This window comes from Martes martes (genome assembly GCF_963455335.1).
Source record: "Martes martes genome assembly, chromosome: 5".
NCBI lineage: Eukaryota > Metazoa > Chordata > Mammalia > Carnivora > Mustelidae > Martes > Martes martes.
In genome coordinates this window covers 129918751-129945591 of record NC_137892.1, presented here as the reverse complement: position 1 = coordinate 129945591, position 26841 = coordinate 129918751, and the positions used below count along the sequence as shown (strand labels likewise).

Sequence of the window (26841 nt, the reverse complement as noted above, 5' to 3'; positions counted from 1 at the left end):
GAACAGTGCTGCAACAAAATAATGGGCAGATTCCTAGTCGCCACTTTATGTGTATTATTCCTATTAGTCATATTTTTTAACATTAGTTAAGATGCCGTATAAATTATAATTTTCACCACCACAATTTTATTATTTTCTCAACCAGTACATAGTGAACATTTCTAGAAGGTATTTTTTCCCCAAATTATTGAACACCTCTTCTCAAATGTTGAACTCCTAGTCCCCAAAAATTGTGGGCTCCTTGCCACCATCCCAAACTCTTCCTCTTTGGCTTCTAATTGTTCTGACCTCTGCAAGACAGGACCCACCAGCACTAAGGACACCCAGCAGGCTTCACATCATTGTCTTCAACCCAATCTAGTATGATTTTCACAGTCCACACAAAGCCACTGACAGTGTTTCATGTCTATTCATATTTCATTTGATTTGGTTACGGGGATTTTATAAAATATTTCAGTTATACATGCAATAGAAACTATCCTAATTTTGAAGAAAAGCCTAGGGCGTTTGCAACAACAAAGAAGAATTATTTAGTACTTCTGGATTTCAAACAAAGAAATCATGACTATAAAGCACTAATAATGCATTTTTAGGTTTTTAGCCATCCATGGGTATCAGGACACCAGATACCAGTCAAAGATACCAGGAAACCATGAACCGCAGAGGCATCCCTGTAGCAGGGCAATATTATGACTACAGAGACCTGTACCTACAGCGTTAATGCCTGGTGCAACTTAAGAAACCTGAAACTCATGGCATTTAAAAAATGCTCTACATAAAGGCTAAAAGTCACTTTTCCCTAGTGTGTATAAGTAATGGAAATGAGTAGAACAAAGGTTGGGAAATGTATTTTTGTATGATAGGTGATTTGGGGCAAGTTTATGGTTACATTTCCTTGCCTTAAACCAGTATTTGTGGAGGAAATGTATGTTTTTCTTCTGCAGATTGTAAATCATTAACAAAGGCAGAACATATTCATTTCCTAGTAAAGATGTTTTTATCTAATATGACAGAGGGTTAACATTACATGACAATTATTACAAATATTTCTATACATAGTAAGCATAATTGGAAAAAAAAAACTTAAGGCAAATGGCAAAAGTTTTCTCTTTAATGAATTCTTTGGTTATACACAGGTCTTGAATGACATTAATTCGTGTAGTACTAACTGGTTTTGCTGGTATCTCTTCTGTGCATCCCTTGATGACCAAGATGAAATTAGTTATCCTGGGTTATAGCTCATAGAACATATTTAATACGATTTACCTTGCTTTAATGTAAAATAATCACAGAAGGAAAATGTATCTTTGGATCTGAGATAGCATGTATTATTGCAAAACTACTGCTGAGCATATCACATAAACTTTTCATCCTTGTAAAAATAAAAACTCAGATGTTCTTCATAGGAAACATAAACAAAGCTGAAGTAGAAAATATACATCTTCCCATTACTCTTGACACGATGTTTTGCTTTCACTGGCTCATAGCTTCCTGAGTTAAATAAAGCATAAGGAAACATAATTAGTATGTCCTGGTTATTCTATAACTTTCATCACTTTAGCAAAGCAAAAAGTTCTAGGAAGGAGTGATCCAAATCACTGCTGAAACTAACAGTATCTGTTTTCTAAATAATTGGGGGGAAAATGTTGATCAGCTCTGAATATTTTTATTCTAATCAGTAAAGGAAATAAGCTACTGTGGATTTGTTCATAATCCCAAATTTATGGGAGTATATGAGAATTATAAAAAAGGAGAGGGGTGCCTTGGTGGCTCAGTGGGTTAAAGCCTCTGCCTTCAGCTCAGGTCATGATCCCAGGGTCATGGGATCGAGCCCCGCATTGGGCTCTCTGCTCAGTGGGGACCCTGCTTTCCCCTCTCTCTGCCTGACTCTCTGCTTACTTGTGATCTCTGTCTGTCAAATAAGTAAATAAAGTCTTAAAAAAAAAAGCAACTGATCAGCTACTAAACACATGAACATAAAATGAAATCATTATTGTTTAAGTTACAAAGTACTCCAAACTTAACTGCTTAAAATAACCACCATTTAAAAAAAAAAAAAAAAAAAGGAGAATCCAGAAAACCTAAGAGAGGGGAAAAAAACAACAACAATGAAAAGTAGAAGGAACTAGCCTGTGGTGACAAATATATATACACATATATAGGTGGTACAAAAGATTTATTTTTAGATTGGTTGCTACATGTTCTCTGATAGAAAAAAGATGTCATTTATGTTTGTATAACTATATATTTTCTTCTCTAATATTCTAAACAACTATATTCAAACCCATAGTGAATGATTAGGTCTCATATGAAACTAAAAACTGTAGCTGGGATAATAGTCAATGTATAGGGAATTTTACCTTTTATTTCAAATATCATTTGGAAGTAACTTACATTTTTTCTGTGCCTGGGGGCATTATTTTCTATGCCGTTGCTATCGTCTGATTTCCTGTACGGAAAACAAAAAGAAAATCATGAAGTATTTACATTGCACTAAATCAAGTTATTACATCATCTGTATCGTGGCCATCAGGTTAAAACGTAAAAGTCAATAGAGATAATTCATTTTTCCTAAAAATGTTTTACTCATGATGTTAATATTGTTTTTCTACCATTGCCTTAGAGAAGAACTATTGCCACAGAGGACAGTGACCAGTCCTGTTTATTTTATGCAGAAGGAAAACGGCTTCTCCCCCAGCGTGAATGAGATTTAGTTATATGGCCATAACTTGTGAGGAGTTTTGAGGCCTGCAAGAAAATAGCCAAGCAGAAGTTCTGCCAACATGTGAGATACAGGTGCTGTAATCTGACATGTTTATTACAATGAATTAGAGGTTAAATGTGGTTGTCTATCCAGTGCACGTCAGGGCAAGACTACAAATGTGGCCTTAAGACGAGAATGACTAAACTGGGTAACAAGAGTGCATAATGAATACCCTTCTAGGTTTTATGGGCAGGCCTGAGCTCAGTAAGCTATCACCATCAAATAGTAAATTCAACCACCTAATTCAAATTTGGAGAAGAGGCCAGCAGGTGAGATTATATGGGTTAAATATTTGAGTGGATCGGGGCGCTTGGGTGGCTCAGTGGATTAAGCCTCTGCCTTCGGCTCAGGTCATGATCTCAGGGTCCTGGGATCGGGGCTCTCTGCTCAGCAGGGAGCCTGCTTCCCCCTCTCTCTGCCTGCCTCTCTGCCTACTTGTGATCTCTCTCTGTCTGTCAAATAAATAAATAAATAAATCTTTAAAAAAAAAATATATGAGTGGATCAAACAAGCGAATGAGCTCCTCATTGAAATATCTGAAGTTACAGGTTGTTTTGATGTTACACATTTAGCACTGCTTTTAAGATTTATTTTCATCAAGGAACTCTATGACTCTTCCTGGCATCTAAACATATACGCATTATATAGAAAATGTAATGATAAATATATATATCTATTTATAGTATTATTATACTTTATTATATACTATTATTTTATATAATTTTTAATAATATTTTATTTATTTATTTGTCACAGAGAGAGAGAGAGCATAAGCAGGGGGAGCAGGAGAGGGAGAGGGAGAAGCAGACTTCCTGCTGAGCAGGGAGCTGGATATGGGACTTGATCCCAGGACCCTGGGATCATGACCTGAGTCGAAGGCAGATGCTTAACCAACTGAGCCACCCAGGTGTCTCTTTATACTATTAATATAGTATAAAATAGAAAGTATACTATAATACTATCATATTATATACTATATATTATTATATTATATCATACTATACTATATTATATTATATATTCTATCAAGAAAAATTTATCTCCTAACTAAAAATTTTAGAACGCCAAGTTGGGCATAGGGATTACTTAAAAAAAAAAAAAAGTGCATTGCTAACTAAAAATTCTAAAAGAACACTGGTAAAAAGGTTGCTGCATATGAGTTCATGTGCCCTTGATGCTTGTATTAAATCTAAAGATACTGAAATAAGAAATAAACTAAAAAATTTACCACTGGCAGTGCTGTCTGTGGAACAGTACAGGATAGAGAATATTATGTACACTATCCCAATTATCAATAAAAGAAAGTAAATAATTTCTACTGTAGATTGAATCAGTTTGACGTTCCTCCTAAGGAATTCTAGAAAAAATACCTTAAAAATATTTTTAAATTAGGATAAGCTACATAAATGAAAATTAAATTAAGAATTGGTAAGTCTACTCCCTTGTGTTCTGGTGCTACCTTTTCAGAGTGTGTCTTAGACGAACCAGAATCCACCGAGACATGAGCAGCCTCCAGATGTGACTGCAAGGGAGTGAATGGCCAGAAACCCTGGGATAGCTGAGCTGGGACAACAGCATTTGGGCAAGGCTGTAACTGTTTCAAATATCTGAACGACTGTCTTATTTTTTATATGACTCCAAGTTTAAGAATGGGAATCAGTACCTGGGAACCAGAAAGATGAAACATTCAAAGTACTATAAACTGGATGCCCAAGTTCACCAAAAAGAGGTGCAATTTCCTTCCAACTCTAACAGTTGATGCCAAGACAACATTGTTTTGTTTCTCCTATCTGAGGTTATGGAACTCCTGATATAATTATTTCATGGCCTTATGTAGAAGCTCATATTTTGTTGATTTATTTTACCTGCCATATGTGAACTGAATAAAAATAACTATGTGAATCATGTCTACAAATCTCTAAATGACAACTGGCCACCCCACTCCTGCTCTTTGACCATGGCTAGAGACCACACTCAGAACCTGTGCTGGCCGTTTGAAGATAAACTCCAGGTGCCATTCTGTGTTGGTTATATTGGCTCAGACCTTCCATTTCCTACGTTTCTTCCAGCTGCTTTAATCTGATCTCCTTCTCCTGGTCCACCCCTCGGCTATGTTATCCAGACTTTAATCCCAGTCTCAGGCACCTCCATCACTGGATTCCATGCTCAATCCTCTGCTGAGAGGAACTAATCACTCCCAACTTCACCAAACTAAATTATACCCCAGATAATTTTCTTCTCAGCCCTCCTCATGTTCCACTCTGAACAAAGCGGCTGTAAGTAAACTGGGGACACTGTATGTGTTCTTTCAAAAACAGTGACTAATAAAATTCTAGACCAGTGATTTTCCATATGAGAGACACTTAGAATCAGTGATAGACATTTTAAAGAAATCCAGATGTCCAGGCACCAATCCCAGAGGTTCTGATCCAGGAGATCCAGTAAATTCTGGGTAACTGTATTTTTAAGGAACATCCTAAGTGACCAAAAATATAGCCAGGGTTAATAATTACTGACTTATACAAATAATACTTCCTTATGGTTATTGAACACCCCTGTGCACCAAAGCCTATGCTAAGCATTTTTACATACAGAATATCTTTTAATCCAAAAGCCTTATAAAGCAAATACTATAATTAAAGTCATTTTGTTGCAGGCAAAATTGAAGCACAGAGAGGTAAAAAGTGAATGGTAGAGGGGGGATCCTAATGTAGGCAGGCAAACTCCACATGCCTCTCCACAACATGGATGTGTACAGAAAATAACACAACACATAATATACTCTTGTGTTTTTGTCCTAACAGCAAACTTTTTTTTTTTTTTTTTTAATTTAAATTCAATTAGCCAGGGCGCCTGGGTAGCTCCAGTCAGTTAAGCATCTGCCTTCGGGCTCAGGTCATGAGTCTAGGGTCTCTGACTCTACCAGCCACCCCTTGGTTCTCTCTCTCTGTCTTCTCTTTCGCAAAATCTTAAAATAAATAAATAAATAAGTAAATTCAGCTAGCCAACATATAATACATCATTAGTTTTAGATATAGACATCAATAACTCATCAGTTCCATAGAACACCCAGTGCTCATCATATCACGTGCCCTCCTTAATGCCCATCACCCAGTTACCCCATCCCCCAGCCCTCTCCCATTCTGGCAACCCTCAGTTTGTATCCTATAGTGAAGAGTCTCTCATGGTGGGGCGCCTGGGTGGCTCAGATGGTTAAGCATCTGCCTTCAGCTCAGGTCATGATCCTGGGGTCCTGGGCCTGAGTCCTGAATCGGGTTCCCTGCTCAGTGGGGAGCCTGCTTCTCCCTCTGCCTCTCTCTCTGTCTCTCATGAAGAAATAAATAAACTCTTTAAAAAAAAAAAAAGAGTCTCTTATGGTTTGTCTCCATTTCTGATTTCTTTCCATTCTGTTTTCCCTCCCTTTCCCTATGATCCTCTGTACTATTCCTTATATTCCACATATGAATGAAACCATATGATAATTGTCTTTCTCTGATTGACTTATTTCACCCAGCATAATACCCTCCAGTTCCATCCATGGTGATGTAAATGGTAAGATGTCATCCTCTCTGATGGCTGAGTAATGTTCCATTGACTATATATACCACATCTTCTTCATCCATTCCTCTGTCAATGGACAGAGGTAGTTTGGCTATTGCTGCTATAAACACTGGAGGGCAGATGCCCCTTCCAATCACTACCTCTGTATCTTTGGAGTAAATACCTAGTCTAACCACAAACTTTTTATTCAATTCCATATTTATCTGTGTTTTACTCAAGTAAAAATTAATCTATAAAAATAATACTTACAACTGTTCAACTTGTTCAAATTCTTTCCCATCATCTGTATAACAAAAGAGGAATTTATTAAGATTGGTTCATTATTCTTATGGAGCATGTATGTTGAATTCAACTTTTCCCATGTTAAGAATGCAATGTGTGGTTTCCCTCTTTGGAATGAGAGAGAGAGACATACAACGTGAGACGCCGCACGTCTATCACATTCTCCTTCCCTGCTCTCCAGACCTTACCTGCAATTTTGATCAAGCACAGTCCAGTGCCTGCAATTTTCAAAATCAGACTGATTGACCTGTAATTCTTTAAGTTACTAAAAATCTCATACAAAATCAGAAAAGAATACAGAATGTAAGATAAATTTTCTTAGGGGACCATTGGTTTCTCAACCTGCAGTCTATCAAGCACATGCTACAAAAACAGAGAACTGACCAGACAATGTCTCTCTTATGAGAACTTCAGAATGTTTTATAAAATATCTTTAAGCAAGTTATCTAAGGAAAAGACTGTTTGTCTTTAAAATCTTTTACATTAAGCTATCACGGAATCTTCTAATATTCTAGTACCAAAGCACGTATCACCTATTTGGTGTTTAAGTACCAGTAACACCAAAGCGAAAGGAGAAAAAGTATATTTTCATACTAAAATTTCTTAAGAGGTTGAAACAGAAAGACCGTCAATATAAGCTCACAGCACTGTCACCATTAATGTTAAATGAATACCACTCCAAATAACAGAAGTTAGATATTTCCCTCAAACTCTAAAGCCATTATAATATATTAAGTCTAAACATAAGAGCATTATCTAAAAAAGGAAATCTTACCCGTGTGCATCTTTTTCTTTTGGGTGTGCATTTCACAAAACAGAATAATAGCCACTAAAATAATAACTTCAACAACTATTCCAAGAAATGGTTTGAGGGGCACCAAATAACTTATCACAACAAGTTCAACACTTTCTTGGCTCTCGCCCAACTGGAACATTGCATGGCACCAATAAGATCCTTTATCGTCTTCTGAAAGCTGCATTATCTTGAGCCTTGTTTCATTAGCGTTTGTTCCATTGATCACATACTTATCATTCATGTGAAGATCAAGAGGAACCTAATATAAGGAGACATCAAAACCCATTCCTATCATATTGCATAAAAGACACATGTCCTAAATGATCAAGTTTTGAGCAAAAGCTGTAAGGCATAGTAAAGTTTATGAGAAGTTTACATAACAGAGTCCAAGAGCTTCATTTCCCAAAGGTAGCAAAGGGAAGGGATATTTTAAGTGCTAAGTACTCCATGTTTGAAACTACAGTGTAGAGCATCATAGGTAAATATTAGAATCAAAGATACCGAAAAATTCTAGCCCTCTGCGTTTCTCGATCTAATCCCCGACTAGCTGTTCAAAGTACTTCCTCCTTCACAAGAGCAGGCACACATCAAATCAACTCCTGAATTAATGAATTAATGAAGCTACTAGATGAGATCATTCCTACAAAGGAAGATCACTGGCTCCTGACACTGGGTGTTCCTCAGACTGGAAATGAGGATGAAATCTCCAGGCCTGTGAGGCTGGTGGAGCGGGCATGGTAGAAATCCACTGTGAGCCCGGGATCTGTGGTCTTCTGCACATCTGTCTTCTCGTATCTGAGTTTCTTTCTTTCTCAGGCAAGCTGGTTCCTCAGAGTCACTGGATTTTCCCCAGCCTCTCTAGAGCCATACTAAGCTTTTGGGAGCTGAGTTATTTAATCCGTTTAAATTAAAACTTATTCTCAGGCTATTTGATGACTTCACTGTGCTATCACTCAGCTGCACTGCTCAATAAATGCTGATCTGCATACAAATATTCTTGGAGGTTTTCTGACGAAGGACAGTCTGTGAGTTTATTATCTGCCTTCCCCGCCACCAAATTAAAGCAACCTGGCTTCCTGTGCCCAACCACTGTCTGTGATGCCTGTTCAAATGAACCCTCTCTAACTCGGAGCTGATACATCAAAGTCATGCATGTTTCACAGGCACCCCAGGTGATTTGGAGGCAGATGGTTGGTCTACATTTTGAAAAAAACACTTGACTTAACGTTGTAACCTGTCCCCACAGCCCTACACTTTCCTCACATCCTAATATGACCCATGCTTAGGGCCAAATTGAGAGCAAATTATGACAGCAAATGGAGAGAAACACAGACCACATTGTAAGAGTTTAATACAATTAGATTTAGGTTATTTTTTTGCCCAGTATCACATATAAAGAAATAAATTGGGCTATGTATTTCAAGCACTACAACTGATATTTATCTTTATAAATTCACATACATGTTTGTTAATATTTACCTACTCAAAATGATTGCCTTTCCTAATCATCAATAAGAAGAGAAGCAGAAATATTAATGATTTAGGTCTGCTCCTAAGTGATTTGGAGATTTCTTTGAAAACTCAAACGAGCGTTATCACAGAATCAGTCACTCTCCCTTTTAAGTCCCTTCCTCTGGTCCCTTCAATGGTCTATGGCAGTATCAATTTTGTCTAAGGAACCTACTATTTCCTTGTAAGATCTACACAGTCTCATACTGTCTGTCCCTCCTAGAATTATAGCTTGCCTTTGCAGGACTTTAATTTCAATGCTCATTAGTACCAGAGCAATAGACAGGTGTCCCGTGAAGGACAATGTCCTTAATTTCCCTGCTATTAGAAGCTCTTTGGGAGGAAGAAAGAAAGTGAGGAATGATTTTCTGAATACTCATGTTTTTCTTATTATTAGCTCTTTGAATAGCCATTAATTCCTTAGTGGGAATGTAAAGTATTTGGCTTCTGTTTGGATTCTGGAAGGCCAAAAGAGGCCAATGACACTTACTGAAAGAACCCAAGACCTAGGTTTAAGTTACCAAATTTGCATTCTTTTCTCAAATGTCATCACCGTATTAAATTCTTTCACAAATGTTTCCAGAGACAGAAGTTGGAAAATAAACCTACCTTTTTTTTTTTCTAGATACTTTCATGGAATGATAAGAAAAAAAGGATCTTTTTGTTAGGGTTATTTCTAAACTCATCAACTAAAAATGAATGATAACTTCCTTTCAAAAAATTTAAATAAGTTGCTATATCTAAAAAACAAAGTACTGGTTAATAACACATTAAGAGTCTCTTCAGATGTGTAATGTAAGACGCTAAAAACATAAAAGAAAGGACAACTCCACAGTTCTTACTTCATGAAGACATACTAAATAATAAGATAACAGAAGTACAAATAGTCCTAGGAATTCTGAGTCTGTTAATAATATTATTTATGAAATAAAATTTAAAATTTAAAGTTATAAATAAAATTTATAAATAAATTCATTTATAAATAAATGAATTTTGTTTTCTTCAAATCACAGAAATATGATCTTACCTGTACACTCCTATTACCACTGTACCAGGTCCAATTTAAAGGAGCACAGTGTTGGCATTTACACACCAAGACAACGGAATCCCCCACATAAGTGATCAATGGTTTGTTTTTTCCTTGAACTTCAGGGACTAAGAAAAATTTAGAGAAATATATGTTAATATAAGAGTTTGAATAGGGATATATATTAAAGTTGAAGACAAATTCTCCTTCCATGCTCTCATCAGTATGATTTTCTTTACATAATTTTAGTTTCATATAACATGAAACTATTTTTTTAATTGGAGTATAGTTGGCACACAGTGTCACATTAGTTCCAGGTGTACAACACAGCGATCGGAAGAGTCTACATGTTAAGCTCACCACACATGTACCTACTATCTATCATCATGAAACACTATTATAATATCATAGACTTTATTCCCTATGCTGTAGCTTTCATCCCCCTGACTTATACACTCCATAACTGGAGTCCCATACCTCCCACTCCCTTTTACCCATTTTGTCATTTTCCCCACCACACCACACCCCCTGGCAACCACAGGTTTGTGACTCTTTTTCTCCTGTTTTTGTTTATTTGTTTTGGATGATAAATTTCCTAAGAAAATTTGAGGTAGGTGCCATTAGTAACATAATAAATATTTGTATTTCTACCCTGGCCAATCCCAAAACAAAATATAAACATAGGATAACAAGAATAAAAATGCCCACTGCATTTAGAAAAATTAAGTTTTAAGGATATGAATAACTTGATAAAGAAAATTAAAACATCAGAACATAAGCAAAGCAATGAAAGAATTCCTCCCAAACTCCATGATAGAATCAGTTTCTTCTCACTGACCTCAAAGGATATATTACCAAATGTGCACTTATACTGGAGGTGTAGACTGACCAATGAAGGTTATTTTTACTTTTTTTCTTTTACTCATTCTAGCAAGTTTTTGGTTTTATGTTTTGTTTTTCCTTTTTTTATTTGGCAACAGAGAGAAAGTATAAAGTCATGTATAAATTTTTAATGCTATATTGACAAATTTTATAAAATTGCTTGATATTCGCTTGTTATCCTATATTTATATTTTGTTTTGGGATTGGCCAGGGTGGAAATACAAAGATTGGTTTTAAGTACTAAAGTTAGGTTTCTAGATTGAATACATTTTCTAAGCGATCTTGGCTTTGCACTACCCAAAGATAATTGGCGTTTGCTGGATGAATCATAAAGATGAGGAAAGGGGAAATAGTTGGTAATAACGAGAAAAGAAATCCTGACTTGTGTAACTACCATAGAAGTGGTAACATAGAGTTGGAGAATAGGATTTCTTTACGAGTTCTGTCCTCAGGTGATTAAGGTTACAATGATCGGTGTGGGAAGTCTCCTTTTATCCTTATTGTTTAAAATGTGCCTAAAGGGGAGCCATAGTCTATTAAGCATCTGTCTTCAGCTCAGGTCATGATCTTCAGGGTTGGGCTCCCTGCTCAGCAGGGAGTCTGCTTCGCCCTCTCCCTCTGCCCCTCCACACCCCCTACTTGTGCACGCACTCTCTCTCTCTCTTTCTCTCTCTCTCTCAAATAAATAAATAAAATCTTTTAAAAATAAATAAATAATATGTGCCTAAATACAACTGCACATATCACCCTCTCATTCATGAAGGCTGCTGACCAGCTGAGTGTTGAATGAGGCAATGCTAATAAAAAGAGATACAAATAAGAGGAAGGTATGTCACCCATGTCAGCATTAGTGATTCAAGTAATTCATATGAAAGATAGCAGAGCAATCTATAAATCAATTCTCACCCTTTACATAACCAAGGAAACATGTTTTCATGAAACTGAATGGCCAACAATTTTAAATCAACTAAAGCTGTGAACTGCCAATCAAAATTTATAATCACCAACTAATACTTCATAAACCTAGTCAGGTATCACTAGGGCACTCCTGAGAGAGGAAAGAGAGAATTCATGTGATTGTCTTTATCTAAGACATCTCAGCCAGAAGATATTCTGAGCACTCCTTTTGACTGAGGCCACTAGTGTCCCACATTCTGATCAGTCACCATGAGGCTGAAGGACATTTAGTTAATATGTGGTTAATATGTGTCCATTTCAAAAGTCAGGTCATTAAGTGTTTGAAGGAAGTCAGCACAATGTGGCCATGATGTGACAAAGAATTGAATTGGGTTCAGGAAGTACATACACTCAAATTACAGTTTCAGTGTTACTAACGTTGAGGACTTTAGTAGGTCATAACCTATCCTACCATGTTGTTGTAAGGGATTAAGTATGAGATCATAATAAATAAAGTGTTTGGTGTAAAGTAAACCCCACAAAGTTTTGATCGTGTACTGGTACAGCTTTTCTTAACTGACCTCCCTTACAATTTGTAATGCCCACGGCCTTATTACCTAGTGGTCATGAGCCAGCTTACTAGGATAGATCATTATCATGTGCGAGAATGATTTCTAGGTCAGCTGGTCATGTGAAACAGAGAGGAAATAAGACTTAGAATAAAAAAAAGAGTACTGGAAATTCATCTGAATACATCTCAGAACTGTAGGAACACATAAAAAACCCCCAAACGTGGGAAAGGCTCCAAACTGAATCCTTTAAAGACCACCCAGCCCATGTGAAAAAGGAGATTAAAAGAGTAAAGTGATGAAAAATTCAAGGGGATGAATTCACAGGAGACCAGGCCCCAAAAGAATGAAGAAACAGAGGAGCTTTGAGATCCTTCAATAACATCTATTAAAGAACTTTGTGAGGCTGTGAAACAAATTCTACTGCTTGAAACACACCTTCATGTACTTGGTGAAAGCAGCTGAGTAAGATTTTTGTGTAAGGATTACAATTGCAGCATAAATTAAAAACAATCTAAATCAGGGCACCTCATTATTGCTCCTTACCATAACGAGAAATTAAATTGGTTAAAAAGTTAAAAAGAAAGTCTTGCTTCCAGATCTATGTCGTATATAGAGCAGAAAAAACACGTGGAATGGTAACTTTACATATTACATAAAAATCTAAGAATAAAAAGGCCCCGCTCACCACATACTGGTTTTAACAAGAAAAAGCAGAATAAAGCAACTGGTACTTTGACATAATCCATGAGTGAAATTCTTAAGTAAGAAAATAATTGCTATCCACATGCATTTTTAAAATAACAATAAAGATGGTGTCTCTCATGTAAGTGTTCTCCATATTAACTCAAACTACTTTTGTTCAGTTTCTTCAGCCTGTGACTACCGGCCTCTGGGCTCATCCGGGAACCCAGAGAGCAGTCTACTGCAGGCAAATAACCAATACAAGAAAACTGGAAGCAACTCTAGGATCCAAGAGAATAGGCTGACCATCTGTCCCGATATTAATGTAACTACATTTTAAGTTCTTGAGGAACAAGACAATAAATTTCAGCATCAGAACGTTGTACGGCTAAATTATGCCGAACCATAGCACATTTCATTCTGTTTCCTTTTCTTTTTTTTGGAAAATTTTGTTTTTCATTTATTTATATTATTATATTATTGTTATATATTTATATATATTATATATTTTATTATTATTATTATATTCTTAGTATTATATATTTGACAGAGAGAGAGAGAGTGCTCAAACAGGGGGAGTGGCAGGCAGAGGGAGAGGGAGAAAGAGGCTCCCCGCTGAGGAAGGAGCCAGATGCCAGACTCAGTTCAAGGATCCCAGGATCATGATCTGAGCTGAAGGCAAACACTTAACTGACTAAAACCCCCAGGGGCCCCCCATTCTATTTTTTTCTTACGGCAGATCCTGTTTCCTCACTAGACACTGGAGGTGGTGGGAAAAAAAGGCTGAGCAGCAGCCTGTGGCATGAAGTCCCCAGTGACCTCACCAGAAGTCCCCTCCTCTCATTCAGCCCTCACAGTTTTCCAGTCTGAGAGAGGAGGATTATCCTGGATTAGTCATGGTCCGGGGCGCTGATTGGGCCTGTTTTCTAGGGATAGAAATCTGGAGGTATAAATAACTCAGCCTCATGCTCAGCATATTTTTCCCGGCTCAGGAGGGTGTTATCCTCCCGTTTAGAGGAGTAAAGACCTAACTGACCTTGGGTTGTGAAGGAACCCACGGCTCTGTCTGGCTTAAGGTTAGTACAACCTCACTGAGGAGAAAGAAGCCTTCTGTATGGCAAAGCCTTCCAAGAATTTCAGCAACACTTGTGGCCAAGGCTGGCCAATAATAAAATGTGACTTTGCCTTTGTGTCCTTTTTTTTTGGTGTGTGTTTCTTTACTTGAGATTTTGTTGGGAAAAGGAATGACTGGACAGAGTGAGAAGGAAGTTATTCGAGGGCCTCCTGACAAAACACTATGAGTCTATCAGTTTAAGACCACACTGTAGTCATACTTCATTCCAATATGCCCAACACCTGGTGTGGCTTTATTGTTAAGTGAAGTATGAGAACACAGAAGCTCCCGGAAAGGTCAACCCTACTTTAGGGGAGGCCTCCACTGAAAACATGCAAATTAAGCAGAGATTCAAGCTTGGCTAAAATAAAGATTCTTTTCTGAAGCCACAAGGTTCCTTCCAAACCTCAGCTGAAGCAGAACCACACTTCCTGAGTTCCATGTGAAAAGGTGGACATTAACTACTGCTCTGCTACACTTTATACAGCTGATAACAGCAGTGTGGATCTAAACTATAAAATGCACCAAGGTCAGGAAACTCTAGTTTGTTGGAACTTTTCCAGAGGTCACGGTTGGTTCTGGGCTGTTACTTAATGTTTGGAAATATTTATGCAAAGACGGACAGCGATACAGTATTTTAATGTGTGCGGTTGACCTTTTGAAACTTTGGATAAGGCAGGACCAGTGAGAGTCTTGGGATTGGTAGAATCCAAGTTTGAAGATGCTGAATTGCTGATTCAAACTAGTGTCTGGATGGGGCCCAGGATCTGCCTGGTGATAGTAAAAGTCCTATGGAGTCGTAAACTTAAGAGATTTATATCATGAACTAGGAAAAAATCAGCCTGGGTCATTTTTGGCTCAAGGACATTTAGGAATCACCAAATTAGGAAAAGACTTCCACGTAGTCAAAGACAGCTAACTAGACATCAACACTGGGGTAAAGCTGAAGTTCCAACCGAGTCTACATAGGATGATTCCATACTCCGTCTCCTCGGATACGGAGACAGACAGCCAGGCCAAGAAATGTTTCACAGCACTTGGTGCCATCAAAATCTCATCCTTCACCAACTAAATTTCTGCATCTTTCTACTAGGAGATTTTAACACTGATGAATGTTATAGAAGTTTTCAGCAACTATGTCAGAAGAGTTGACCAGCTACTGAGAAACATGGGGCCCACCACTCATCTTTCTTGAATGAAAAGTCATCACCAACAGGTTAGTACCTGCCAGCTTCCAGTGTGACCGTCACTCTTTCTGGGACCAGCATCAACAGCCAAACCCACAAAGTCAGCAGGTTTTTTCACATTGTACTAATCAGTGATGCTGAGGCCCTTTTCCAATCTCTAGTAATAAATCAACCAGCTCCCATAAAGGCACACGCAGGGGCTCTGCTGATGAATTATTCCAAGGACTCAGGCTCATATACTAGTTGACTCATATAGTCAATAGCAAAATGGGTTTTTCTTGGTTGAACTTAGAGGATAAAAAAGGCTTTCGACCACACTCAGCTGTAGGATTGCTAAGGAAAACTAAGCCTTCTTCTTAGGAAAACCCATAAGCAAGTCAGGCGGAGATATAGTAGGATATTTATAAAATAAAAAATAAAAAATGAAAAAATAAAAAAATTTATGAAATTAAAAAATATTTATAAATTTATGAAATTTATAAAAATAGATGCCATCCTATAAGCCTTACAGATCTAATTAAATAAAAACTATAATATGAACTGTTCTGCAGATGCCTTTAAGTTGTAATCAAATGAAATTATTTCTCCAAGCAATATTCAATCTAGATGAATTACAGGAAATTATGATTTTACCAAAGAAGATCTAGAAAGGCCTGACTTATTAATTTTATAAATGTCTTTGAGACATAATGCATACTTAAAAGTTATATAAATGTTAAGTGGGTATTAAAAACTAATAAACAAGGGCGCCTGGGTGGCTCAGCGGGTTAAAGCCTCTGCTTTCGGCTCAGGTCGTATCTCGGGGTCCTGGGATTGAGCCCCACATCGGGCTCTCTGCTCAGTGGGGAGCCTGCTTCTCCCTCTCTCTCTGCCTGCCTCTCTGCCTACTTGTGATCTCTGTCAAGTAAAACACACACACACACACACACACACACACACAAAACCTAATAAACTGAACTAAAGTACTTTAAAAAAACTATAAAAAGGAAAAAAAAACAGTAAATATTCAGTGGCTCTTTGCATTCCTCAAGCATTTGATTTCAAACCTAAACCTTGTGTTGGTGCTCCTGACACCAGCCAGAATCAGCCAAGTCATCTCAAAATAGATATGGAATCAAAAGGCTTTCTCCAAGTCCACAGGGCATTAAATGTATTGGCATATTGAAAAGTAAAATGTTTGTTAACCTTCACATTAGAGGCAGGATCGATCAGTGCCAAATAATAATTTAAGTAATTTATTATAAGAGAGCAAATAGTAAAAAACATAGTATATTCAATATTTAAATTATGAACAGGCATAATTAGTACCTATTTCTAGAAAACAGTCCTATTTAGATAGCGGGAAAAAGCAATTTTTCTTTTTTTTTAAGAGATTTTATTTATTTCTTTGACACAGAGAGAGTGAGAGCACAAGCAGGCAGAGCGGCAGGCAGAGGGAGAGGGAAAAGCAGGCTCCCCGCTGAGCAGAGAGCTCAGGGCTCCATCCAAGGACTCAGGGATCACCACTTGAGCCCAAGGCAGATGCTTAACCAACTGAGCCAACAAGGCGCCCCTGAAAAAGGCAATTTTTAAAAACTGAATCTTCTGGAATCACTTTAAGCCTCAAGATTTGATGAAGATTCCCTCGAAACCTACAGACCTTCTTTACATATTTAAAGGAGACTCAATAAAATGTTTAAGAGAGGATTATGTGTTTGTGCAGGTGTTTAATATCTTTTTAGCTCATTAAGAAGGAAAGAAAGAAGGGAAGAGGGGGAGGAGTGGGAGGGAAGGAAAGAAAGAAAAAGACCAGGGAAGGAAGGGAATAAGGGAAGGAAATGTATGGTGCATCTATCTGCCACGAAATTAAATTAAGCAGAGGGAAGGAGGTTAAGAGAGGATGTACGTGATCAAAATAATCAAAGGATGGGAATAGTTTCTGCCTTTGCAGAGACCAAATTGCATAAACACAAGGATTTATTATATTTGCCAAGGAGGAACATTTACAAAACCAAGTGAAGGAAATGAGTCTGTGAGAACGGAGGGAAGGTGGGGAGCCATATAGGAGCAAACCACCTTAAATCATGATAATGTTGAAGCAGGCCGTTCTGCTATTGATAGGGCCTTGGAGACAGTATCCATATTTTGTCAGGGCAGCTAGCCAGACTTCACAATTTTCAGGAAAAGTAGAGAACAATTTCTCATGTACCTTGGGAAATACACATAATGTGAAGCAAAGCCCAGAATAGTTAATGTGGCAACAGACCACATTTCCCAGATACCAGCCTGGACACTGTGGTTCACTAATCTATCACAGAAAAGGGGTTTTTCATGAAGATAAGTGCCTAACTTAGTGACTAGCCATTATTATGAGATGGAGACCTTTCCAGTTCTGGTCTAATGAGAGGAAGAGTAAAATATTCTGATTTTACTTTTTCTCGTTCCACAGGGAGGAGCTACGGATTGTACTCTGGGTTTTGTCCTTATTGGAGGAGAATAAAAACAGGCAACCCTTTGTGCATCTCCATATTATTTTTAAATTTTATGGCTCCCTAAAACCCCCAAGTCCCAGACCCACTGGTACAGAACACCAAAGCACAGTCTCACAGTCTAGGGGTACAGTAACTCAGACACCTAAAGGGACAGTGTATAAAAGCTCTGAGTTTAGTGGGCTAAACAAATGAATAAGGAAAGAAATTCAAGAGATTGTTACAGGTAACCTGGCAGCTCCATCTTTCACACTCAAGTCTCACTTTAAGCTAGGGGAGGGACAGGAGTGGGAATGGATTGGGAAATGCAAATGCTACCACTTAGGAAGACTGGGACACTCCATTTTTAAGGTCACCACTTAAGATTCAGTGGAAAGTATACGATTCTCTCTCAGTCCATTATGTTTAGTATTGTGATGGTAATTCAAAAAATGGGGGGTTTAGAATTCTAAAAATATAATGCTGAAGTTATTACTCTATAAATTATTAGTACTAACCTCCGAAATTAAATGTGCCCCTTCGTTCCTTTTCCTCTTCAAAGAAACAAGAATAGCTTCCCAGTTGTTCGCTATTAATGATGGGAAACCTAAAGAGAATTTATTAATAAAGGCTTAGTTCTCAAAACACTTCTTGATAAAAATGAAAAAGACTCAGCATTTAATTAAAATTCTAAAATAGAAACAATGATGTAAATATGCAAATTAGAACATTAGCATAACCTTCAGGAGACAGCAAAGGCAAGACTGCCCAGTCATCAAAAATGTTTAGAAGTTGATGAATTTCCTTGAGCCACACAGGTTAAAATGTTATGTACTCACTTGTACTGGGTATACAAGATGCCTCCTGTGGCATTGACGTGGTAATTCTTAAGTTGTTCATCCCCTTTTTTCCAAGTCACATTTACTGAATTCACATCCCCAGAAGTTGTGAATTGACATGTGAGTTCTATAGCAGAAGGTCGTTCTAAGGTGATATTTTTTTCCACTGGCACACTGGAATGTTCTGTTAGCCACAAAAGAAAACAAGACAAAAGATGTTGTAAAAGTTACATTTAGGGGACATCCAATATAGACAAAGCAGTTTTAAGTCATCCATAATAATGCTCTATCACCAATTTTTTAATATAACATTCCTATGAAGAACTATTCCTCTGTTGACACAGATTTGGTTCCCTTTGTTATGCTCTTTCATAGTCACAGAGGAAGAAAGTGTTTGTTACACTACCAGAATAGCAAAAGCCTAAGGCTAAGCCTAAGGCTATAATCTTAATCTCCTTAAAATATGGATATGGGGGAAGAGCACAGTATAAAGGAGGGCCCTACACTCTAACCAGAGAAACACCCCAACTGTAAAAACAAACAAAACTTAAGGGAGAGAAAGAATGGAGTAACTGCTTTGACTCCTTTAAGGAATTGTGCTATTCGTAGTTATTACAAGAACGTTCTGTGTAAAATGTGGGTTTGTGTGTTACACTAATTCTGTCATTCCTAGTCTTCTTAGTCCTTAAACACTTGTGGGGACTGGACAAACATACAGATGAATGGCAGAATTCAAATACTCAACCTGTACTTCTGCATTTTCACTGAATTTGCAATTCTGGTACAAAACCACGAGGTCAGGGGCATCTGGGTGGCTCAGTGGGTTAAGCCTCTGCCTTCGGGTCGGGTCATGATCTCAGGGTCCTGGGATCAAGCCCCACATCAGGCTCTCTGCTCAGCGGGGAGCCTGCTTCCTCCTCTCTCTCTCTCTCCGCCTGCCTCTCTGCCTACTTGTGATCTCTTGCTGTCAAATAAATAAATAAAATCTTAAAAAAAAACAAACAAACCATGAGGTCACTATCCATATATAAATATATGTAGATATCTATATCTCCCTTATGGTGGATACATTAGAGCCAACTTTTTTTTTTTTTTTTTTTTTTTTGAGCAATAGTAAAGGACTAAAGGCAACCAGATAATAGAGGAGGAAAACTTTCTTTTTATACAGTTCCAGCCAGTAAGTGAAGAAACTCTAGAAATCTGACAGAATGATGCTATAACTCCTGGTGAATCCTGGATCTCAGCATTTTCCATCAACTGCAGCAACCCTCTCAGACACGGAACTGTGTGTCTCCCAAGGAGGACACCCCACTACCTAGGCAGTCATTTTGTCCGGGGTGGGGGGGCGAACAGTAAAGGGGAACGGGGTCCTAAGTCTCTAGATCCAACTACCAGTTTCCAGGAAATATGGAAATGGAAAAACATATTAAATGGCACCCCATGAAAGTGATCAACCAAATACAGAGTGTGAGAAAACTGGACAAGATAAACTATACTATACTATAACAGGGGCACCTGGGTGGCTCAGTGGGTTAAATCCTCTGCCCTCTGCTCAGGTCATGATCTCAGAGTCCTGGGATGGAGCCCTCATCAGGCTCTCTGCTCAGCAGGGAGCCTGCTTCCCCCTCTCTCTCTCTGCCTGCCTCTCTGACTACTTGTGATCTCTCTCTCTCTCTGTCAAATAAATAAATAAAATCTTTAAAAATAAAAAAAAACTAAACTATAATATTTAGGGAGGTACTCTTCTTTTGTGATAAAACAATTTTTAAAAAAGCAAGAACCTGACTCTATGAAAACCAGAATGGTGGTGGTTATTCGTAAAGGGAAATGGGGGGTTGTGTTTGGGAGAAGGCCCTGCGGTATATAAACACATTTCTCAATTTCCTGCCCAATAACGTGGTGTCAGTAAAAGCAGAATGCAGGGCCAAAATGTAGAGAGAGAAAAAAAACAAAACAAAACAAACAGAACCCAAATAGCATAACGTCACTTTTAATTACACTGAAAACTTTATAAAAATGCTTCCTTAAGCAATGACCAGGTGCAAAGTTTGCAAACAGTGAAGTTCAGCTAGTGTGAAGTGCTTTGTGAGCACATGCCTGAAATAACAGCTCGGGAATTGCAGAAGTGCTGAGCTGAATTTTATGCGCAAAAAGAAAGGTAAAACAAAAAAACAAAACAAAACAAAAAAGCCCTAGGTATAGACAGATCTTAACAAGACTCAGTTATACAGAGAAAAAACTGAGTGGGTCAAACTGAAGGAATTTGCATCTTTTGGTGCATTTGCTGAGCATCTACTGCATACCAGAATTTATACGAGATGCTAGTAACAGGAGAAAATATCTCAAGATTCATCATATTCGGGACCCCTGGGGGCCTCAGTTGGTTAAGCAACTGCCTTCGGCTCAGGTCATGATCCTGGAGTCCCAGGATCCAGTCCCACATTGGCCTCCCTGCTCAGCAGGGAGTCTGCTTCTCCCGCTGACCTCTCCCCTCTCATGATCCCTTTCCCTCATTCTCTCTCTCTCAAATAAATAAGTAAAACCTTAAAAAAACAAACAAACAAACAAACAAACAAAATCTATTTGTCATATTTGGTCCTAAGCTTCTGTTTTCTGTAAATTTTCCTCCTTCGGCTTAAACTCTGGGGTACCCTGAAAACCTATTCCTGTCTCTCTGTCAAAGAAATTTACTTCATTCAGCAATTTCATGAAGGAGTTCTCCATACACTCTCTGTCTTCACCCCAATATAGCATATTCTGGTATCTTACCAAGTTCCAGGAAGTGCTTTACCATAAGTTAAAAATGTTTAATCTGACTACCTCTTTTCCTTCCTTGTGTGACACAGACCATCTACCAAAGTCTACAGAAAATTCTTTCACATCCTGCAAAACTCTGCTAAGTTGTTGCTTCAAGGACAAAGCCTCTGGAGATTTCTTGAGTCTTTTCCCCAATTCTAAGCTGAGTGTCACTCATTACTGCTGGCCTCTGCCTAGCCTGGATTTATGCTGGCAAAGCCATCCTGCTCAGAATTGTGGAGATCCAGACCTTGCGGTAGGCCATAGAGATCCCAGAGGTTCTGGAGGCCACAGCACCCAGAGAAGGCTATTTTGACTCTTGCATTATTTCTTGGGCACCTCATGGGGTGGAAAACAGACCATCTTTCTTGCTGGAGGACTGGCAAGAAGACACGGCAGCATTATCACTCCTAGCAGGAGTCAGTACAGAGGTATTTCTGTTCCAGAAGGGGACTCCAGGATACTACGCTCTTTTCAGTGGTACAGCTCACTGGAGCCTCCTAAAATATCAGGAAGTTAAAATATGAATGATGACCTCCATGTCATAAGGGAGGGGCCCCATGTCAGGTTCCTTGCCTGAGGTGACTCACAGGGCAACACCGAATATCTTTATGGTGGACATCTCAGTTTCCTCATTTGTAGAATGGCACAAGACCTATTTCGTGAGACTACAGAAAGGATTAAATGAGTTATAAGGGAAATTTTAGTGATACATAACTGTCAAATAATTTCCCACTTAGCTGCTTCTCCATTTTCTTTCTCCTCAATACTGGGGAATATAACAAAAGCTATCACATATTGCCTGAAGTTCTGTATTGCTCATATCATTTAATCTTTACAGCCGTTCTTGAGATGAGCATCATTATTATCACTCCAACTTCATAGAGGAGGAAGCTGAGGCTTAACTCAGGGTTAACTATATGAGGTTAACTATCTTTCCCTAGATCATGTATCCTGATAATGACAGATGTGAATACAAATTTGGATGGGACTGAGTCCAGATTCTCATAACCAATTATGTGTACCAACTCTCAAATATATGAAATTCTCATGACAATAGAATTAACTTCCTCATCACTTTCAAACTATTGAACTGAGGTTTTACCTTTTTTTAAGATTTTATTATTTATTTATTTATTTGAGAGAGAGAGCGTGCGCAAGAATGTGCACAACAATAAGCAGGGGGAGGAGCAAAGAGAAAGGGACAAGTAGCCTCTGGACTGAGTGTGGAGCCTGATGCGGGGCTCGATCTCATGACCCTGGGATCATGACCTGAGCCGAAATCAAGAGTCATATACCTAACTGACTAAGCTACCCAGGCACCACTGAACTGAGATTTTAAATGAAAGAAAATATTAATAGAAGATGAAATAACTTATAATGCAGCAATACAGCAAAGTGATAATAGACAAATGGTATGATCAACATATTTTAAACATTTACACTTTTGGGGTGTCTGGGTGGCCCAGTGGGTTAAGTCTCTGCCTTCAACGCAGGTCATGATCTCAGGGTCCTGGGACTGAGCCCCCCATCAGGCTCTCTGCTCAACAGGGAGCCTACTTTCCCCCCTCTCTCTTTGCCTGCCTCTCTGCCTACTTGTGATCTCTCTCTCTCTGTCAAATAAAGAAATAAAATCTTAAAAAAAAATTCACACTTTCAACTAAATAATTCTGTTAAAACTGCACGGTAGCCTCTCTGTAACTTATGCCAGGCTCCAAGTCCTAATTGTTACCTCCCTGTTTCTTGCAACACTCCTCAGATACTTCTGTAGCTTGCTTTCCTATCCGAAAATCAAAAATATGTAAAAAGTTTCACCTCTAACTTTAAAATATTTTGTAATTAGCCAACAAACTAATATTTCCATTGAACTCAATGGACAATGTTTCAGCTTCCCCAAAACCACAACTGCAATGGATTTCTGCTATTTTAGAGTATTGCAAAAACATCCATGATATCGGCATTTCTAAGACTACACCTATTTGTCTGGTTTCTGAGCTGTATTTTAAAAAGACTACCTTTAAAGTCATACAATAATTTATATTTGTCTCTTATTTTCATAATTAAAAATTTTGAAGTAAATGGACACTAAAGCAATTTGAAATCTTCAAAGTAATGGTAACACTTAGACCTTAATGGGCCCATTTAAGAATCTTATCACTTGATATAAAAGTCTATTTTGTTCCTTTATAAAAAAAGAGAAAAGTGGAGAGGCACCTGGGTGGCTCAGTGGGTTAAAGCCTCTGCCTTCGGCTCAGGTCATGATCCCAGGGTCCTGGGATCGAGCCCAGCATCGGGCTCTCCGCTCCGTGGAGAGCCTGCTTTCTCCTCTCTCTCTGCCTGCCTCTCTGCCTACTTGTGATCTCTGTCAAATGAATAAATAAAATCTTTAAAAAAAAAAAAAAAAAGAGAAAAGTGGAAAAAAGCAAATTAAAATTTCTTGCATAGGACAGTGTTTCCAAACATGCTTGAGAAGCAGAAACTTTTATTTATAAGAGTTAAATGCACCACAACATAAAAAACTGGTAAAATGGAACAATTCTGGCTGAGGCAGAGAGGAAATACAGAGCTCTCCCTTATTTTACCATAGAAGTCAATGAGGTCCCATGTTACATCCTAAAGTATAGATGACACACGAACAACCCTTACAGAAATAATGCAGATGGCCCCTCTAACATGAGGCCAACACCCCTGTGTAAAAGGGAAACAATCCTATTTTTAACACGTTGTTGCTCCATTTATATGATGCTCCTGACCATATGGTAACTTCATAAAACAACTCCTCTGAATAAGAATAAAATACAGTATCTTAAACTTCATATTCAAAACATGTACAATAACAAAAGAAAATTGCTCCTTGATTCTTAAAATTTTTAACTCCTCCTAAATTAAATTTCATTCATGACCTTTTTTTTTCTCTAAATCTATCAAGTTATTTACATGCTCCCTCATCAGTGCAGTACTGATGTGATAGAGTCTAAAATATCTGCGCTCCTGAATTCATAGCTTAGGACAGAAAATCACCAATGTGCACAGGAAACCCAAAAGGAGGGAAGCCTAACCTGAGGATCAAAGAGTGTACGGGTCTGTATGTATATGTGTGTCTGTATACAAACACACAGATACACACACACTCTCCAAGTCCTCCCTTGGGAATCCCTCAAGACCTAGAAACTATGTGTCTGGCGTTACATAAGCACAGCTTATTCTCAAGCTTTTGGGAATTTTATGCAAGCAGCATCAATAGAAAGAGGAATACTAGAAAATGTGGATGGCTTCTACACAAGTGAAGCCGGGTTTACCAAACATAATTCAAAGCCTCTACAATATTATGGACAATATTCTAAAATTAGCCAAGAAAAGATGCTGGCTGAATTTCATTATCAAAGTTCCTGCTGGTCGCCGTTTTCCTCTGTTTCCATTAGTACCGGGTATAATGGTTATTTCTCTACTTTCTAAACTGATTTAAAAATATTTCAAAGAGAAATTCCAAAGGGACATGGCTCCATTTGAATTTTAGAAAGACACATTACTTCTTGTTTTCAACAATGTGGTATTTAATTTGAGGGGATTACCCTGAGTAATAATCCATCAGTCAACTACATTTTTCTACAACATAAGGGATAGGACAGTATTGCAACAACTTTTCACATCAGTTAGAGAGAGTTAATCCAACACTGTGGTAGTAGATTATTATATTTTTGGATAACCAGAATCCTAACACCTTTCCCCTCTGTGTAAGTTTTAATGAGAAGCAAAGCCCACTCAGTCACTGTATAAGCCAAAAATATTCCTTCTAACTCCCTGATGCTAAGGGCAATGCCATTTGACTAATCCTATCCTCCCACCTAGGACTTTAAAGTTGGAGGGAATGACTTGAGGATCTAGACAGAATTGAGAGATTAATCACAACAGCAATGGCAAATGTCTAGCAATGATAAAGCATCATTTTTTCATTTACCCATTCATTCAACACTTATTTTCTGAACACCTGCTACATGCCTTTCACTCATCCAACCACTCATGATTGTACTAAATATCTACTATGTGTCTTTACCCTGAGCACTGATATCAAGAGTACAGTATTAACAACAATATCTTAACCAGACGATGTCAAGGTTTCTTGCTATCTTTCCTCCTTTAAGTCTTTGACATATTCTAGAATTTGGTTTCCATCCTAATCATAAAACTAGGGAAACAGAAAACAGGGGGAAAGCTTCTTGACATTGGTCTGGGCAATGATTTCATGGATATGAGCCCCAAAGCATAAGCAACAAAAGCAAAAATAAACGTGTAGAATTAATCAAACTAAAAAGTTTCTGCACAATAGGCAATCAACACAGCAAAGACACAGTAAAGAGACAACTTACAGAATGGAGTTCTGTAAGTTGCCAACCCTAATCTGATAAGGGGCTAATATCCCAAATATATAAGCAACACTACTAACTCAAAAGCCAGAAAACAAATAACTCAATTTAAAAATGGGCAAAGGACCTGAATAACCATTTTTCTAAAGAAGAGATACAAATGATCCACAGATATATGAGAAAAGAGAACTCCTATACAATGTTGGTGGGATTGTAAATTGGTACAGCCATAATGGAAAACGGTATGAGGCTTCCTCAAAAAACTAAAAAGTAGAACTGCCATATGACCCAGCAATCCTATTTCTGGGTATATACCTAAAGGAAATAAAATAGGGATCCCGAAGAGATATTTGTACTGCCACGAACACTGCAGCATTGTTCATGAGCCAAGATGTAGAAACAACCCAAGTGCCCACAGAAGGAAGGATGGGTAGAGAAGATGGACTTACTCAGACATGAGAAAGAAGGAAGGTCTGCCTCTTATAATAACAAGGATGAATCTGGAAGACATTATGCTAAGTGAAATAAGCCGGAGAGGGAAAGACAAATATTGATTTTTTTTTTTCATTTATAGGTAGACTCTAAAAAAAGAAGAAGAAAGTTGAACTTATTGAAACAGAGAGTAAAGGGATAGTTACCATGGACCGATAGCGGGGTGGGGCGGTGGGGGAGGGCAGGGAGAATGGGGAGATTCTGGTCAAAAAGTACAAAGTTGCAATTATGTAGGATAAGACTAGACAATTAATGGAAGGCATGAAGATGCTACTTAACAATGCTGTATTGAACACTGGAAATATGCTAAGATGATAGATTTCAGGTAAACTCGTCATAGAAAAAAATTACTTTGTGAGATGACAGGTTAATTAGTTGACTGTAGTAACATTTCACTATATATATTTATATATAAAACCATCATGTTGTACACCTTAAGTATATATAATTATTATTTTTAATACTTTTTAAAAAGGAAAAAAAACTGTAACAGAAATCCTAAGTCAAATGAGATCTAAATTATAGGTAATAATACAATATAATAAAATCATTAATTCTCCAAATTATTCTATAAATTTAGTGAAAAAAATCAACCAAAATCCAATAAGTATTTGTTGTAGAACTTCATTCC

General features: G+C 37.8%; 1 protein-coding gene across 1 annotated transcript in view; it reads right to left on the bottom strand.

Annotated features, from left to right (window-relative positions):
• Nucleotides 1-1088: 1088 nt before the first annotated feature.
• EMB (embigin) overlaps nt 1089-26841 on the bottom strand; it is a 45896-nt gene continuing 20143 nt past the window's right edge. The window contains exons 5-11 of the mRNA XM_080804966.1: nt 18559-18742; nt 18238-18326; nt 9940-10067; nt 7383-7662; nt 6575-6608; nt 2395-2449; nt 1089-1491 (exon numbers count right to left, since the gene is read on the bottom strand). Of these exons, the coding sequence (XP_080661092.1) occupies nt 1474-1491; nt 2395-2449; nt 6575-6608; nt 7383-7662; nt 9940-10067; nt 18238-18326; nt 18559-18742 (788 nt within the window). The 3' untranslated portion in view covers nt 1089-1473. The remainder of the gene's footprint in view (nt 1492-2394; nt 2450-6574; nt 6609-7382; nt 7663-9939; nt 10068-18237; nt 18327-18558; nt 18743-26841) is intronic.